This window comes from Alternaria novae-zelandiae (genome assembly GCF_023758075.1).
Source record: "Alternaria novae-zelandiae strain BMP 2774 chromosome Unknown scaffold_21, whole genome shotgun sequence".
In the NCBI taxonomy this organism is placed as follows: Eukaryota; Fungi; Ascomycota; class Dothideomycetes; order Pleosporales; family Pleosporaceae; genus Alternaria; species Alternaria novae-zelandiae.
The window spans coordinates 229,404-246,504 of NW_026056981.1; the positions used below are offsets into that span (position 1 = coordinate 229,404).

Genomic DNA, 17,101 nt, shown 5'->3' on the forward strand with positions numbered 1-17,101 from the left:
TCTAACTCGATTTAGCGCCGACAAGGGTCGACTGGTCTTAACGAGACCTCGTCGTTTGGCAGAGATCCGTGGATGGAAAGGCTTGATGCCGAATCTTCCACAGCACACATTGCGTCACCCAAGCTGGCAGAGTCAGGACATGCGCCTCGTTGCCCGCGCATGTGTCCGGAAACGCAGAGCGCCTGGATCGTTTATTGTTATTCCTTTCTGCGGCCCTGCCACACTAGGCCCAGTCGCGTCTGACTCTCTTACACATCCACCTGTTCCGGCCAAATCAGCCTGGTTCAGACGGCCCGATCGTTTCCATCGTCGACCTCCATCTGGTGGTGAAGCTTCAACGCCGCCCATGGTCGTGTCGCACATGTGCCTGCAACCCGTGCGGTTCGCGGGATTAGCCCAGCGGCATTGCTAGGTCCGCAGACAAGGGACGCTAGCAGACGCATTCAGTCATATCGTGTCGGCTGCCTTGTTGCCCCCCTTCGAAACACCCAGACACCCAGCCGCACCCTAGCAACCCTCGTCGGCCTCAGATTGCCCGCTTCTCATTCGCTGTTACCGGCATTCGCTAACGTGATCGTTGGCGCACATCAGCTCGCGCACTTGCAGCAACAATGTGGCCCACGCACCGTCTCATGGGCTTTGATGGGATTTTCGCAGAAGACGACACCGATGTCAAAACACGGCTTGTCAAAGCAGCCGTCTCGTTGACAGTGACTTGCGTGTGCGACCCGGCGCACTCCCCAGGCTTGCAACCGACCCTAACCAAAGTGGCCTATCCGGTTCTGCGCGGAACGCGCCAGTCCCTCCTTCGCTGGGCCTCACTCGAACTTGGGAGCCGTTTCGAACGTGTTGGTGACTAAACTCCGCCAAGTGACCGAGGACTCAGCTTGCGATATCTCACAACACTCTTGCGCCAAGACAGACGTGGAGTGATTGTCGAAATGCGCCTTGCAGATCAACCTGTCTATGGGCAGCAGAGGCGGGGCCGGGTTTCGACGCTGCTCTGGTTCTCCAGGCAGGTCGCAGCTCAAATACCCCATTGACTTGATCTCTGAAGTTGCGACACAACTATCTTGTGCCCACGCCTACCCGTGTTGAAGAATAGGCGATAACAGCGAAGAGTCTTCTTCGTCATCGCTCGCGCTCACATATCGATGCAGAGTCCTATAGTCACAAGACTTTGAGTGATCTCAGAGCTCCACAGCGTTATCTTGTATTTGAGTTATCGGGGCATTTCACGGTCGCTTTCACCACCAGCACTCAGTGGTGCACATCATTTTCAGTCAAGGACCTGCCTACTCACAACACATCGCTTCGAACCCCCCTCCACGGCGTCTGGTTTACAGAGACGTTTCATGCCTCAGCAAAGTACTTCGTGAAAGTTTGAACCCAGCATGGTTCAGCATGGTGGTTGGGGATGTGTTAGCATTGTCTCATCTTGAAGGGGCGGTCTTTAGGTTCTTTTGCCATAAACTGGATTCAAAAGCCACGCGATCCGGTTCCGCCATGAAAACAACGAGAACTACGTCGTCTGGTACACGGCGATAGGCAGACTTGGGCAAGTCGGTACATGCATTGCGAGTTGCGCGGTCGTGTACAGTGCAGGAGGGCACTGGCCGCAATCAACCGGTGGCTGAAAGATGTTCAACGCACATTCAACACTCAAAACGCTATTGGTGAAATGCGCTGAATCACCAGGACGTCACTTTGCGACAGTAGAGCGCAGCAAGGTGGTTATCGGCGACGCCTACCTAGACTCGCCCTCTAGTTTGGTGCATGCGGGAACGACAGGCGCTTGCAGATCGGTCGAAGAGCCATAACCGTGCCGGAACCTATCTGTTTTCTGTCCATCAACGGCGCGCAAAGCCCCTTTTCATGCCCATTGATCGAGCAAGGTTTTCAGCGACAACAATCAAACTTTCGGTCCGAGGGCAGATATAACCACCTACACAGCCGTGTCCGCACCGTCATGCTTGCCAATACTGCCTCAACCATGGGGAGCTGGGAATGTGCTGGCACCGTTCGTGATCGCAACAAACAACGCTCGGCTCCAGCACCGATAAACTGCCTCTTTTTGCGAAAGGCGCAGAGATCGCCAATTCCTGTTCCGGCTGGATATGTTCACGATGGATTACCCTGATTTCTTCAAGGTGTGCGGGCACTTGTCATGGTCGGGGTGGGGCCTTGATGACATGTGCCTGCCGAGGTCAAGCCGCTGACCTGCATGGAAGACGCACGAGCCAGCGCCAACATTAGCTGCGCTAGCATCCCCAGTGCGGATCCCCCTCCTCAGCGACTGCAACTCGGAACGATACCTAGGTAGCTCACGCATTTCACAGAATACCCATGCAACAATAGGTCATGTACATTCCTTAGAACGGCAGTATGATTGAATTGTTCTGCACGTTGTCTGCATCTTGCCGCCAAACGGATCGTATCACCATAGGCTGCTGTCTTTCGTGCACGAGAAGTTCAACATCCAACTATGATATAGCCATTTTCCGTTTGTCTTTTCCCTCATCAACTCCCACCTCATTTCCCACCAAACGATCAACTCCTAGCAAGTTCCAAATTGTAGATGAAGAAGTTTACAAGGCGAAGATGGCCAAAAGACCGGCGAGACCGGCACCAGCGATACGAGCTGAAGCCTTGTCGGCGGCACCAGTGGAGGCGGCACCAGCTCCGGAGCCAGATTCGGTTCCAGAGGCAGAGGCAGAGTCTCCTGGGTTATCGTTAGTACAAGAATGAGCAGAATCTACTGCCGATGACAATCATACCGGAGGTAGCCGTAGGGTTGGCAGAGCCGGTAGCAGAGGCAGAGGCACCTGCAGCAGCAGAACCAGAAGCAGAGCCGGAAGCAACAGCGCCACCAGCAGCGCCAGGGGCGAAAGCGGTTTGGCTGCTGGGGAAAAGGCTGTTGATGCAGCTGTCGACGCACTTGGCGTAGGCAATGGAGTCGGAGGTAGAGCCATCGCCCTGGTCGCACTTGGCGGCACATTCGTTGGTTGCGATAGCCTGGGAGGCGTTGGGGCGAGCGTTGCCCAAGCATGCAGCCTGGCAGTTCACATCGCCGGCGTCGCAGTCCATGGCACAGCTGATAGCGGGAGAGAGACCGCTAGGAATGGCGGCAGCCGCTGGGGCGCTGGTAACAGACGCATCCTGGGGAAGGGCGAAGGCGCCAATGGCGAAGAGGAGAACAGCGGAGTACTTCATCTTGAATTTGGTTTGGGTTTGGGTATTACTCGAAGGTTGTAAATAGCGGTTCGATTGTGAGGATTAATACAGGTATACTGAAGATGCGGTAAGCGAGCGTGGGAAGTACGAGTACTTGAAGGCTGAATCAGAATAAAGAACGAACGTTGGCGCACACACTGAGAATCCGGGGCAGGCCATCTCGCTTTTTATTGCACTGTTACACTACTAGTCAGTACATAGGGGTTTGGCGAGTAGTGGCTCCGTTGTGCTTATATTGGGTTTCGACTATGCCTCGTGTGGTAAGCCTTGTCGGGCCGGCGGCGTCATATCGAGGCACGTCGGCTGGAACCTTACCAGTGGTAGCCTGGACTCCAGGGCTGCAGGGGTCCACCACACCTGCCCCATCCATCTGCGCCAAAACGCGCTAGAAAACGACGCGTCGCGACATTTACCTCACCACGCCACTAATAAAGTGCCGCCGCCTCTCATACACCAGCGCAATGGACGACAGTGATGAGTATGGCGATGAATTCGACGACACGGAGTTTCTCGATGCCGCAACGCAGGCCGAGAAGGAGAACACGCCTGCCTTCCCGCCCTCACCAAGGCCAGCCAAGAGGCGAAAGATCAGCAACGTAAATGAGCAAGCGGAGTCTGTTCCGCGCAAGGCACAACGAGGACGTCGCCGAGGCCCATTCGTATCGTCTGATGAGGATGAAGACGCATTTGATGAATCCGATCAGACATTGTCTGAGAAAGGCAGCAAGAGTGTCTCACCTGCAAAGAGCGTGCCTGCAAGTCGCAAGAAGAGAGCGCAGTCGAAGCAAAGCTATGATGAAGATGCATCGCCCGTCAAAGAGACTGCTGCGGACAAACGGAAAGAACGCATTCACGTATCCACCATCAACCTCGAGATGCCAGACACATTCTATACACAGCCACCTCCAACAGACTCCCCACCGTGGAAGCCGCGAGGGGCAATATGGACGAAGCCTGCTACCACGATTGGCGTTCATAAGCCATCAGCACCTGCGAAACAGAATGGGTTGGACGCTACGAGGAATGTGTCTTTGCCGGGTAGACAGTCAACATCATCTAGGCCCGCACCGCTAGCGCCGCCGTCTCCAGTTCCTTCAGACTCATTCGGGGATGTCGACATCGACATTGACGAGTCACCAAGATTACCAGTTCGGGCTGCGACGGCAACGGCAACAGGTGCCTATGACTTCACCCAAGACCTAGCAGATCTCCCATCTGACGCCTTTGCCTCCTCATGTTCCTCGCCACAGAAGCAGGACGATGTACAAGTTACGTCGGCCAGAAAGCGTGTGGTCGCACCTCTCACTGGCCTACGGCAAACTACCTTGTTCGGTCGTGCGGGTGTTGATAGTACAATCGCCCCATCCCAAGTAAACAAGCGTTACAATTTTGTCGTCGACCAGAAGGCAGAGCCACCCACTCACCACAAGCTGGATCCAGAAGCAATCAAGACTTGGGTGTATCCAACAAACCTGGGCACCATAAGAGACTACCAATTCAACATCGTCCAAAGAGGTCTCTTTCACAACCTGCTCGTCGCTCTTCCGACTGGTCTTGGTAAAACATTCATCGCAGCTACGATCATACTGAACTGGTTTCGATGGACGACGGAAGCACAGATAGTTTTTGTCGCTCCAACCAAGCCGCTCGTGGCACAGCAGGTAGAAGCCTGCTTCCATATCGCAGGTATTCCGCGCTCGTACACCACAATGCTTACCGGAGGCGTGTCGACGGGCTTACGCGCAGAAGAGTGGAAAGAGAAAAGAGTCTTCTTCATGACGCCTCAGACACTCCTAAACGACTTGAAGTCTGGATATGCAGATCCCAAGAAGATTGTACTGTTGGTTGTTGATGAAGCTCATCGTGCGACCGGCGCTTATGCTTATGTCGAGGTCGTCAGCTTCCTCCGCCGATTTAATACGAGTTTCCGAGTACTGGCCTTAACGGCTACACCTGGTGCTGATGTTGAGTCGGTTCAGAAAGTCATCGACGGTCTGGATATTTCCAAAGTAGAGATTCGAACGGAGAACTCTATGGATATCTGCAGCTATGTTCATCAGCGCAAGATCGACAAGAAAGTCTTCCAAAATACAGACGAGATGGAGATGTGTATGGAGCTATACAGCCAAGCACTACAGCCCTTGGTGAACACGATAGCTGGTCTCAACGCTTATTGGAGCAAGAAACCCCGCGACTTGACACCTTTTGGCTGCCAACAAGCCAAGAAGAAGTGGTTCCAAGAGGTCGGTCGAAACGCCAACCGCGGCCTTCAAAGCACGGTTCACACCATCTTTGCTATCCTCGCATCTATCTCCCACGGAATGGATCTACTGAAGTACCATGGCATGGGACCCTTCTACATCAAAATGAAGGAGTTTCAGGATGAAGCTGCCAAAACAAAGTCCAAGTACAAGAAGCAGATCCTCGATAGTGACGCTTGGAAGAAACTGATGGTGCGTCTCCATGGGTGGATCAACGACGACAACTTTGTCGGGCATCCAAAGTTGGAGTATCTGCAGCAGGTCATTCTGGATCACTTTGTTAACGCAGGTGATGGCCGAAACGTCGATGGCGCGCCTCCTTCGCAGACGAGAATCATGGTATTCGCCCACTTTCGTGACAGCGCCGAAGAGATCGCGCGCATCCTGAAAAGACATCAGCCGATGATTCGCCCACGCATCTTCGTCGGACAAGCGCACGGGAAGAATTCAGAGGGTATGTCGCAGAAGGACCAGTTGGAGGCTATCGAAAAATTCAAGAATGGCGAATTCAACACGTTGATTGCCACCTCGATTGGTGAAGAAGGTCTCGACATTGGCGAGGTCGATCTCATCATCTGTTACGATTCGAAAGCATCGCCGATTCGCATGTTGCAGCGCATGGGCCGTACAGGTCGAAAACGCCAGGGACGAATTGTGATGCTTCAAATGGAAGGCAAGGAAGAAAATGACGCGAACAAGGCAAACGACAGCTACCTCAAGATGCAAGAGCTTATTGCAGATGGAGGGCACTTCAATTTCCACGACGACGTATCTCGCAGGATTCTACCACCAGATGTCAAGCCAGTCGTTGACCGACGCGCGGTAGAAATCCCTGCCGAAAACTCTCAGAAAGACTGGCTCCCAGAGCCGAAAAAGGGAAGGCGGACAAAGAAGCCTCCCAAGAAATTCCACATGCCAGACGATGTCATCACTGGCTTCGTCACTGCAGGCCGTATGGGCGAGGAGATTGTACCAAAGGGTCGAGGGAAGAAAGCTGCTATGCCAGTATATCCCAGCGAGACAGCCTTTGAGATGCCACCACTCGAGCCGGTTCTTTTGGACGACTCAGCGATGCAGGATCTCGAGAGGCGATACCAGACAGTCTTCGACGATGATGATGCTCCTATGGTTGGGGGATTGGACCTGAGCAAATTTCCCGAGCGACAGCGCACCCTGCCTTACAAAACCCGTCGAGTCGGGCCAGGTCGTGTCACACGGGCTTTTGCTGGTACTATGCAACGCATGCACGATATGGACACTGACCGCCTGGAAAAGTTCCAGCGCGATCTGCACTATTCTGATTGCGAATCAGATGCAGACGATGGTTTTGTTGTGTCACATACGGAGGTTGCGCCAGTCATCGCAGAAGACATGTGGGAAGACGATGAACCCGCTTCACCGGTCCTTCCGACGACCAAAGCAAAAGCAAAGCCTGGTCCGAAACCGAAAGCAAAGGCACCGGCGAAACCCAAGGAGAAGGCGCCACCAAAAGAGAAAGCGGCACCGAAACCAAAAGGAAAGCCAGTGCCGAAACCCAAAGAGATGGCACCTCCGAAGACCCCTAAAACACCAGCACCTCGTGGTCGAGCGCGGAAAGACAAACCAGCTGTGGAAACGCCGACTTACGACACCGACGCATTGGATGAAACACCGATAACAAAAACACCTAACTGGCGCGTGTCCAACCTCGCTATGGAAGGCAATGAGTCGTCTCCACCACCGACAGATCCCCGTTTCCGCCTACCATCCCAAGCCGACACAATTGGCTCGGACGACACGTTGGGTGCGGATGAACCGGAGGACCCTCTTGCATGGCAGAATGACTCGGAGCTGGCTAGCTTCATCATTGAAGGGGAGGAGGAAGAGGTAGTGCCTACATCCAGCTTGCCCAGTATTGATATCTTTGGTGTCGGGGCGGGGACGCAAGCAGTCGTCAAAGCTGCCACCAAACCAAAGCGGACACCCAGACGCGAGAAGCTCTTTACCAGCGACATCACGGACGACGATGCAGTTGTCAGCAGTGATAGTGACGATGATGCACCGCTCGTCAAGAAGGGTGCGAGCAGGAAGGACGCTGTCGTTCTTGATTCTGATTCAGAAGTGGAGGAAGACGCGCCTGTTGTTCAAAGGAAAAGAGGCAGACGGATTATAGACGACGACTCGGATGAGTAATAGATGAGGCATCGAACCGATCTTACGACCGTATATATTTAGATAATACAATGCATGTTCATTCAAACTGTTTCCAATACTCTGGCTCGAAGCCGTCCATTTGTTGAGTGTACGGTTCTCCAGCCTTCACCCAACCCTTGATGCCACCACCAAGTGTCAAAGATGTGATCTGATCATCGCCCTTGTCCGCAATATAGTCTGCAAACCAGCCAGAACACCTGGGGCCTCTGCCATTCGATGCGCCTATGATGTGTCAGCGTGCTAGTAGGATCTTCTTGTTCGTGTTCCCAAATGACGATACCATGTGGCACGCATCTCACGCCACCAACACACGATCATCTCCTTCATGTCGCATCAAGAACGTCATTTTCATGAGGTGAAGAACTGACCACAATAGAACGCAACGCGTTTGACTCCCGCCCGTTTGCATAAGTCGTACAATACCCCGCGGTTCATGTAGAAAGAGTGGGCGGGAAGGTTTAGGCTACCTCTAATAGTTCCGCCCTCATAATCGGTGCGTCGCACATCGACAGTGAGCAAGTCTGGAGACGAGAGATGTGACAGGGCCTCTTCGCGTGAAAGCGTCGGTGCGGTGCAACGTGGGGCAGGAAAGGCATCTGTCCAACTCCCCGTCGCTTTGGTGGGTTCAGCCATGTCGAAGATTTAGCGGCCGTTATCAGGAAACTATTCTTAGGATATGCGCTGCAGTTGTTTTGGATATCTAACACACGCAAGTGGATTTGCAGAGCCGCACGAAAGAGTGGTCCGTTGAGCCTCCCGCTAGCGCGTCATGTCAGGGTCCAATTGGCATGTCACCGCCGCCACAGCCTTTGGTACTGGCCACATTGCTACAACCGTGGCCCGATAGACGACTGATTACAATTCCCTGGAATGTCACGGCTCTAATATAGTACAACATATCTGTCCCTTCCACGGTTCACTCTTTTGGCCTCTTGTGAATTCGGCTTAGGCTTTGTCTTTCATTTATCTTAGATTGCCTCGAGTCGGAACTTCCTACTTCGTCCAGGGTCTGATTTCCGACTTGCGCCAACGCGGTTTCAATAATCTACACGCTGGCCTCTTTGCCTACCCCACACGTACACTCGGCATTTAATTTACCGGAGAGACTCATATACCGAGGATACGAGTAGCTGTAAGTCTCCAACTCCTCCATCCCCTTGGGAGGCGCTGTCGCCGACGTTTACTGACTGGAGGACTCAAGTAGCCACATCATACCATCACCACGATGCGCTCCGCCGCGCAGGTGTTCTACCTAGCCGTCTTCTCGCTGCTGGGTAGCTCACACGCTGCGAGCCATGCTACCAAGTCGAGTAGTCCTCCGTCAGACGTCTGCGATGTAAGCAACAAGTCGAAAGCTCCACCAGCCCAACCTGGAGACTCAAATACTAAGACCGCCTTTCAGATATCGCCTGGTGCGATAGTTTCCGACGCTTGCGTAAGCTACAACACGCTCGAACAGCTCAACGAAGCCATACATCCATACCTCCAGTCCATCACGCAAAACACCGACTTCTTTTCGCATTACCGATTGAACCTGTACAGCAAGAAATGTCCGTTCTGGGACGACGAGAATGGCATGTGCGGGAACATCGCATGCGCGGTTAATACACTGGACAACGAGGAAGACATACCGCTCGTCTGGCGCGCAAAAGAACTCGGCAAGCTGGAGGGGCCTACAGCACAACATCCGGGGAGGAAGCAACAACGGGAAGAGAGGAAACGGCCGCTACACGGCAGCCTAGGTGAAAACGTCGACGAGAGCTGTGTGGTCGAGTACGACGACGAATGCGACGAGCGCGACTACTGCGTACCGGACGACGAATCGGCGACTGCAAAGGGCGACTACGTGTCGCTTGTAGACAACCCAGAGCGCTTCACCGGATACTCGGGCGTCGGAGCTCAGCAGGTGTGGGAGGCTATATACCGGGAGAACTGCTTCAGTAAGCCTCCCAAGAATGCACCCTCCACTGGCAGTTCGTCACCACCTGGAGGATCGTCTTTTGGCGGGTTTGGAAACCAACAACAACTGCACGCCGCAAATCAGTTCCGCAACGTCATGCAGGAACAGGGCAAGAAGCAAAAGGTTCAGTCTGCGATTGCTCACGGTTCTCCTGTAGATAGCCTCGACCCTGTCGAATTCGACGATACCTGCCTGGAGAAGCGCGTCTTCCACCGCGTCATCTCTGGCATGCACGCGTCCATTTCCACGCACCTCTGCTACGACTACCTCAACCAGACAACAGGAGAGTGGGGACCCAACCTGGCCTGCTACGAGCAACGCCTACACAACTACCCCGAGCGCATCTCCAATGTCTACTTCAACTACGCCCTCGTCATGCGGGCTGTAGGCAAGATCAGGCAGCACATTTCCGACTACTCCTTCTGCTCCGAAGACCCCGAACAAGATCTCCGTACCAAGAACTCGGTCCTGCGCCTCGCATCCGCCCTCCCCTCAGGTCCTGAGATCTTCGACGAGACGGTCATGTTCCAAGACCCCGACACAATGGTATTGAAGGAGGATTTCCGCAACCGGTTCAGGAATGTTAGTCGCATCATGGACTGCGTCGGATGCGACAAGTGCCGACTCTGGGGTAAACTACAAACGAACGGCTACGGCACAGCTCTCAAGGTGCTCTTCGAATTCGACGAGAACGATTCCTCAAAGGACCCGCCGCTTCGCCGCACCGAACTCGTCGCTCTCATCAACACGATGAACCGTCTTTCGCATTCACTGTCCGCCATCAAGGACTTCCGTCGCATGATCGAAGAGCGCGATGGCTTGCCTAGCGATGTCGCGCCTGCGCTACCGGCGACCGACAAAGGAGTGTTGAAGACAAGACTCGCGCTCGAAGACTCTGACGAAGACAAACCAATCGACATCTTGACTGGCGGAGAAAAGATCCCAAGTTTCAAGCGAGACTGGGACGCCAGGAAGATGACCATGTGGCAGGAAGTCAAGGCCGAATTCAACCTTGTCAAGAGAACATTCTACTACGTGTTATGGCAGTGGACTCAGCTTCCTGGGCGATTGTAAGTCATGAAAACTACTCACAAACTACTGCAAAAACTCGACTAACATATTCAAATAGTACCAAAATCTTCATTCTCGAAATGAGGAGAGCCTACAATTGGTGGATGGGTTTCGTGCCCGGTCCGAGGAGTTGGGAGATTCGCATCCCGAGACGAGACGAGTTGTGAGCTTGTTCTCGAATCGAGACGCGTGGTTGCATGCTGGTTTTAGATCGTACATGTGTTTTGATGCATAGCTTAGGCGTATTTGGGTATGATTGGGTTGGCATATATCGAAGGCATTAGATGGCGTTTTCTTCATCTCGAACACGCGCAATACTATACACCGGGCACGTTTGAATACATCTTATCGCAACACACCCACGGTTCTCCTCATGCATTATGCGCTGACGCGACGTTCCCCAACAGCTATCCTCCGCGGCATCCATCGCGTCGTTCCACGCGCAATGACATATCCCCAACGCCGCGGTCTCAGCACCCCCACTACGTCATCTCGGCCGACCTTCGCCCTCGCCTCGCCTCCTCATTTCCAATCCACCGTCTCCAAACCTTCCATCCGCGACCATCCGGTCGTATCGCGTGAATTAAGCTCTGCTAAGCATTGAGGAGAAGCTACACGCCTGTTTTCCACATGTTACCCAGTTGGGAAAGCGGAGAGGTGCGGAAGATGAAGTAGAGAGGGGAACGATGATGAGTAAAGTATACCAAAGGTATGCGTCTGTTTTCAATCGTGACTTCTCTGGGCGCGTTGCGCAAGGGATCGCCGGTCAGTGTTCGCGTTACCGTTATTGCCCTCGTCATCATGTCTACTAATCGTTGTTTACGTGTCGTTTGCTGCAGACCGTGCCGCGTTCAGACTACTAAGCTTTTAGTTAAGCTACACGCCTATCATCCACGATTACCCAGAGCGGTAATTGGTAATCTAACAGAAAGAGAGGGGGCGCGAGAGGGGTTCGAGCTGTCCCACAGCGGGGTTCTGTGAGGGGTTTACGTCGTCTTGACTCTTGGGTACTCTGTTTTTCTGTGGTACTCTGAAATAATTTTGTGGTTTTGGGAAAGGTACCCGATGGATGTTTGTGCCAAGGTGAGGAGAAGGCATACGCCTATTTTCTACAGGTGATGCTCGAGTTACTCAACGGGGTAAGGAAGGATGCGAAAGCGGTGTTTGCGTATGTCATGGGAGTGCGGCTCCCGGAGTTGTGCTGCTCGTCATACCTACGGGTTTTGGGGTTTGTTGCGTGTTGGTGATGATGGTTGAGGGGGGCTTTTCGCCTTCGGCTTACTACTTGCGGATGGGACGTTGAAGGACGCTTGGAAGTTTCGAGACGAGCGATAGCGCTGCTTTCGATGGTTACTGGTTTGGGTATCTGATGGAGTGGAGATTATGCTGGTAGAGTAAGGAGAACGTGCACTGCTGTTCATCACCGAGCTTTCACTGAGTAGCTTGGACCTGATCAGTTTTCTTTCAGTTTGGTACAACATCCATCAACTGAACAACATGATGTGGTGGATGCTGTACCAAACTGAAAGACGAACCGATGAGTTCAAATTCAAATAATACGTTTTGAGTTACTTCACGGGATACGCAGGAGTTACTTCACGGGATACGCAGGTCGTGAGCCGAGAGACGCGATGTAAGAAATCGTGTCGAAACCTTGTAGGCGTTTGGATATGATGAGTATGATTATAGAGAACATTGCCTCTGGTTCATAGTGCCACGTTCGCACGATATCTCGATTCGAAATCCATTCATCAAATGACTGCAAGCTTGCAATACATGTGGTAATTTCTACGTTCACGCAAAACGTAACATGTACTACCCAAACCATCAACCCACCGCTCCTTCCAGAACTCGCCCTAACCTGACCCGACTGGCACTTCTTTTCAAGATATGTTAGTATGCATTAGGTCTTCAGAAATCTGCAAGATAAAGCGAAGGAATGCGCCTGTTTTCGACAGTTACCTGACTGGGACAAAACACCAGATGTTTGGGTATGAAGGAATACGCTTGTCAAGTGATGGTTGCTTTTCTGCACGCCTAGGAGATTTGTACCGAGATCTGAACACATGCAAGATGAAGCGAAGGAATACGCCTACTTTCCATGATTGCCTGTCTGGGTAGGCCAAGTGACACACCGATGTTTGGTGTTGCTTTTTAGTGTTTGAGACGTTGGTACGCTTGCGGAGGCGTGTTTAGTTTGGATGGATTTGAAGCAGGGTGCCGATGGCGATACATTGGTAGCACAGAGACGCGCTGCGAGGTTTGTGAGGCTGACGCTCGTTGCGAGACGGAAGAGACGGGGATGGATTGGTATAGAAGTAGAAGTTGTGTGTCCCTCAACGCTGCGCGTTTTACCATCGTGCCTGGATGCGACTACTCAGAATGCCAACAACCTGACAAGTGTATACGCACGAAAAGACACATACGGCGATCAACAGAGCATGAGCGATTACACGTGACTTCTCATTTTACAGCCTCACCAACGGAAAAATATGAGGCTCTCGTACGCCTGCTTTCAACACCTACCTAACACCGTAAACGCATCCACTTCCTAAGGAACGACCAAGCTACACCAAGTCTGACAAGCCAAACGCCTACTTTCCACGCCTACCTGTTCCAGTAATTTCTCGTCGTTGGCAAAAAAGACGACATCGACGTGTCGTTGGCGCGTCATCGAGAGAGGGAAAAAAGTTTGCTTATTCCCGCGTAACCTTCCCTTCCGCGGGTGCGAGTCGGTGAGCCACGGGCAAGCAGAACAAGCAAACCAATTTTTCTCCGTTGGCATTACCAAGCCTCCGCATCTACAATCTACGGTTTTCTTTAATGGGTAACTTTGAAGAGGCCAAGCTTTGGAGCCTGCAATCGATGGTTACTGTTTAGAGGAATATCGGCGAGGATGAAGCTGTTTCACCGTTATTGCCGTATCGAGTGCTGCGATCAATGCGCGAGTTTAGTGGACGTTGATGGGAAGTGTTATTTCCGACGTATTGCCGAAGATGGTGGGTGAGGCGTGAGAAGGTTTTAATATAACCGTTTGACGCCTGCTTTCGATGCCTACTCTATGCGGTAGGTCAAGATGGTTAGATGCAGGGACGAGAGGTAGTATACGAGAAAGGTTGCGTGGTTGCTTTTGAGGATTGGTGGGTATACCCGCCTAGTTTTGATCCACCGACCGGGTGGACATTCAGCGGGTATATACAGCCGAGCTCAAGTATTAACAACTACGAATGCCAGATAACCACAGCCTAAGATTACAGCAGATCTTATTTACAAGTAAATATAGCACAGAGGGCTACCACCAAGGGTGTTGAGCACATCGCGAATCTTCACAGTCTTTCCGTTGACTCCCAAGACCAAGGGCTCGTCGATGGTGGCGTTGCGGGTTGGAGGCTTGTTCGACAAAGTCAAAGTACCGGTCACCTCGTTCGCCTCACGTGGGTGAAGCGTCTGCCAAATCCAGTAGATGCGGTCAAGCATAGCGTGGTGGAGCCAAAAGACGGGGTCGTTCACAGAGGAGTAGAGATCAGTTCCGTCGCCGCCCATGGTGTAGTGGCCTGATGTGTGTAGACCGAGGAAGCCGTCTGGGTAGCGACCTTGGATTTCGACCCAGAAGTCGCGATGCGTCTGAGAAGCTCTTCCAATGGTTACATTCAGTAAGTTCGCCGTAGTGAACCACTTCTTGGGAATGTAAGGACTGATGTCTCGGCGCAGGCAATGAGGATTGTAGTCGTTGGGGTCGATGCCCAAATCGGGGAAGCCTTGCATACCAGGAGAAATCGGACCAATGTTCGCCACCGTGCTGTGCTTTGTTAGCTTTCCGTAAGGATTGGGTTATGCGACGGTCTCACTTCTTGAAAGGGCCGCTCTTGACACATCCGCCTCCTTTTCCAGAGGGGATGGAGATTGTTCGGGCACCGGCAAGACTGCCGTTGTGCGCGAAGAACTCGCCATCGCCACCCAAACTGGTGTCACTTCCGTCGAAGACAGGGGACTTGTATATATTGTCGGTATGTGCGAACCAGTTCCAGTACTAGAGAAGTTAGACATGTAAGAGTCACTCGAAGTGTCTGGTACTGACCGGTTGATAGCCCTTGTAGCCACATTCGTTTCGGAGGGCTTGCTCGTAGGACCAAACAAAGTAGCGGTGCCAAGTGAGGAAGAGACCATTGCCATGAATACCAAGGGTCTGGTTCACGTGGATGGCGACATAGTCGTCAAAGCGCGTCTTCGCTGCTGAAGCCCACGATTTGTCGGACTTGGCTGGCAAAGTTCGCAGACATTGGACAGCTTTGATGTACGCTTTCCGATCTGATTTGCTCAGGTGATCCCTTGTCGAGGTTAGCCAGCACCAATTCATGCGCGTGGTAAGCTTACCAGTCCCTCCGGATGGTTGTCTTCGCCAAAGAACAACCCTTGGGGGCCCTTTTTGAAACACTCTCATTTTGTTCAAGCGTTTCGTATGCGCTCTGCTGCAGTTGGGCGAGAGCCTCGAGAGGGTCTACTGCAGGGTCTATATCGATAACTGGAGTTGAGGGCGAGTCAAAGGGGACCGCAGCCACAAGGCTTACAGCCAACAGCTGCACGGCGGTTACAGCTTGTAACAGACGCATGGTGATGGTGATGAGATCGCTATGTGCAAGGTCTGGCGATTTAAGGAAGTAAGATCTGAATCCAAATCGACGGTTATATACAATGCGAAGGCAACCCTTGTTCATGCAAGGCCTTCGCCGCAAGCGTACTTCCGATTTCCAAGGACCTATATTAGAAGAAGCGGCTCTGCAGCGAGTCCAGATGAATAAATCGATCAACGCGGCTTAGAGTATAGGCGCGCCTAATGAAAGCCTGCATTCTCCTCGTACTTTAGCCCAAGAGTGTCCTGCTATGGGGCCATAGCTTGTACTGGAAACGCGGTGCAGGCTAGCCCACGGCCTCCCTAGGTACGTCTTTGATCTCGGAGTAGCGACTGAACGGCTGGTAGCGCTCGTCGTGGGATATTACCATGCGGAATTTTATGCTGCCAAGATTATACCATGTCAGGGCGATGGGAGTGCATGCTTCCAGAGCACGGCACTGTGTGTGGTCGCCCATTATTCGCTTAGAGTGGCGAGTAAACGGCTGTCACGACGGGGACTGTTTTTGGTCGTGATAACTTCGCGCGATGCGATGCAGAAGGATCATCTGTCGACCGTTTAGCTGGGTGATCTAAGGGCTCCTGAAGCAAACTTGGCACTGCTAAGATCTGGGATCTGTGGGATTGTGTTGGATCGAAATGACATATGCATACAAAGGCGAAAGGTTGGCTATCGACCAATGGAACGCCGTCCCACACCATGTGACTATATCTGACTGCGGCATGAGATCGTCAAAGGGTTGCGTAGGAGTGGCGCCTTCCTGCGGTGAATGCGAGACGGGACGGAGACGGGAAAGAGCCCTTCACAGTGGTAAACGATCCCCAGTACCTGCCGCCCCACGAACAACCGGCTCACTCCCATGACTGCGCCGCTTTATACCAGAAGCCTTTAGACCCAGAGACATTTTCATATCCCACGCAATGTCACCAAACAAGCCCATTGGCGATCAAGTAACAAATCGCAAAGGCTTCCAGCTCTGCCTTTGCCTATTCAGCCTAAACTGATCCTTCTCGTATTGCCACCCCCGAGAACCAACATGTCGGCTTGTTTACCACTGAAGCGAGCTCGGTTTCCGCTGCAAGTTGAGACCATTCATGCGCGCAGCGGACCATTAGCCACCCGTCGACCCGTCGAACCGTTGCGCTGGGCTGGCTCTTCTGCGATGGAATCCTACCCTTCGGCCCGATTACTTAGTGCGCGAACGCATCTGGGACCGGTGCATGCTGAAAGTAGATGCAGGTGCGGGCTGCATGCAGGCGATGCCGTCTCTTTGCCATGCAATATGGGCAATATACAGTCGTTTCAAGAAAAAGCAAAGCGCAGGAAGGATTCTCCAAGAAATTGGCACACAAGGATGCCACATCTCATGGTAAGCAGGCTGACGAACCAACAAACGAGGCCATGTCACCTTCTAGAACACTGCTACCGTGCTTTCAGGTCGTTGCAGAGAGCTCCGTATTCTGCTGGGCATGAAATGTAGGAAGGGGGCGTGTAACACAACATATCCTTGGTTTCGACAGGATGCATGACACTTATGTCTCCTCCCTACGACTCCATTTTGCTAGACCCTCATCTTTGCCGTTACTATGGCACCAAAGAATACCGACCTGGTGCGTGCAGCAGAGAGTAATCTAGGATACCTCCTCGGCGTTACCGCGACTTTCCATGTCATCGCACTGACCTTTGTTGGGATGCGCATGTATGCCCGCTTCATCGTCGTGAAGGCGTTTGGCAAAGACGATGCCCTCATA

General features: G+C 52.7%; 5 protein-coding genes across 5 annotated transcripts; 2 read left to right on the forward strand and 3 right to left on the reverse strand.

The window, feature by feature from the left end:
• Positions 1-2,588: 2,588 nt before the first annotated feature.
• Positions 2,589-3,213, reverse strand: J4E88_008843 (uncharacterized protein; the record flags this gene model as incomplete). The annotated part of the gene is made up of 2 exons (XM_049402451.1): positions 2,589-2,722; positions 2,778-3,213. The coding sequence occupies 2 exons, from the start codon at positions 3,211-3,213 to the stop codon at positions 2,589-2,591; spliced, it is 570 nt and encodes a 189-aa protein (XP_049251688.1).
• Positions 3,214-3,695: 482 nt separating this feature from the next.
• On the forward strand, positions 3,696-7,667 carry J4E88_008844 (uncharacterized protein; the record flags this gene model as incomplete). The annotated part of the gene is made up of 1 exon (XM_049402452.1): positions 3,696-7,667. One exon carries the CDS (start codon positions 3,696-3,698, stop codon positions 7,665-7,667), a length of 3,972 nt encoding a protein of 1,323 aa, XP_049251689.1.
• A 58-nt stretch (positions 7,668-7,725) lies between these two features.
• Positions 7,726-8,321, reverse strand: J4E88_008845 (uncharacterized protein; the record flags this gene model as incomplete). The annotated part of the gene is made up of 2 exons (XM_049402453.1): positions 7,726-7,910; positions 8,057-8,321. The coding sequence occupies 2 exons, from the start codon at positions 8,319-8,321 to the stop codon at positions 7,726-7,728; spliced, it is 450 nt and encodes a 149-aa protein (XP_049251690.1).
• Positions 8,322-8,913: 592 nt separating this feature from the next.
• On the forward strand, positions 8,914-10,886 carry J4E88_008846 (uncharacterized protein; the record flags this gene model as incomplete). The annotated part of the gene is made up of 3 exons (XM_049402454.1): positions 8,914-9,024; positions 9,091-10,718; positions 10,778-10,886. 3 exons carry the CDS (start codon positions 8,914-8,916, stop codon positions 10,884-10,886), a joined length of 1,848 nt encoding a protein of 615 aa, XP_049251691.1.
• A 3,100-nt stretch (positions 10,887-13,986) lies between these two features.
• Positions 13,987-15,329, reverse strand: J4E88_008847 (uncharacterized protein; the record flags this gene model as incomplete). The annotated part of the gene is made up of 4 exons (XM_049402455.1): positions 13,987-14,518; positions 14,568-14,749; positions 14,798-15,047; positions 15,094-15,329. The coding sequence occupies 4 exons, from the start codon at positions 15,327-15,329 to the stop codon at positions 13,987-13,989; spliced, it is 1,200 nt and encodes a 399-aa protein (XP_049251692.1).
• Positions 15,330-17,101: the final 1,772 nt, after the last annotated feature.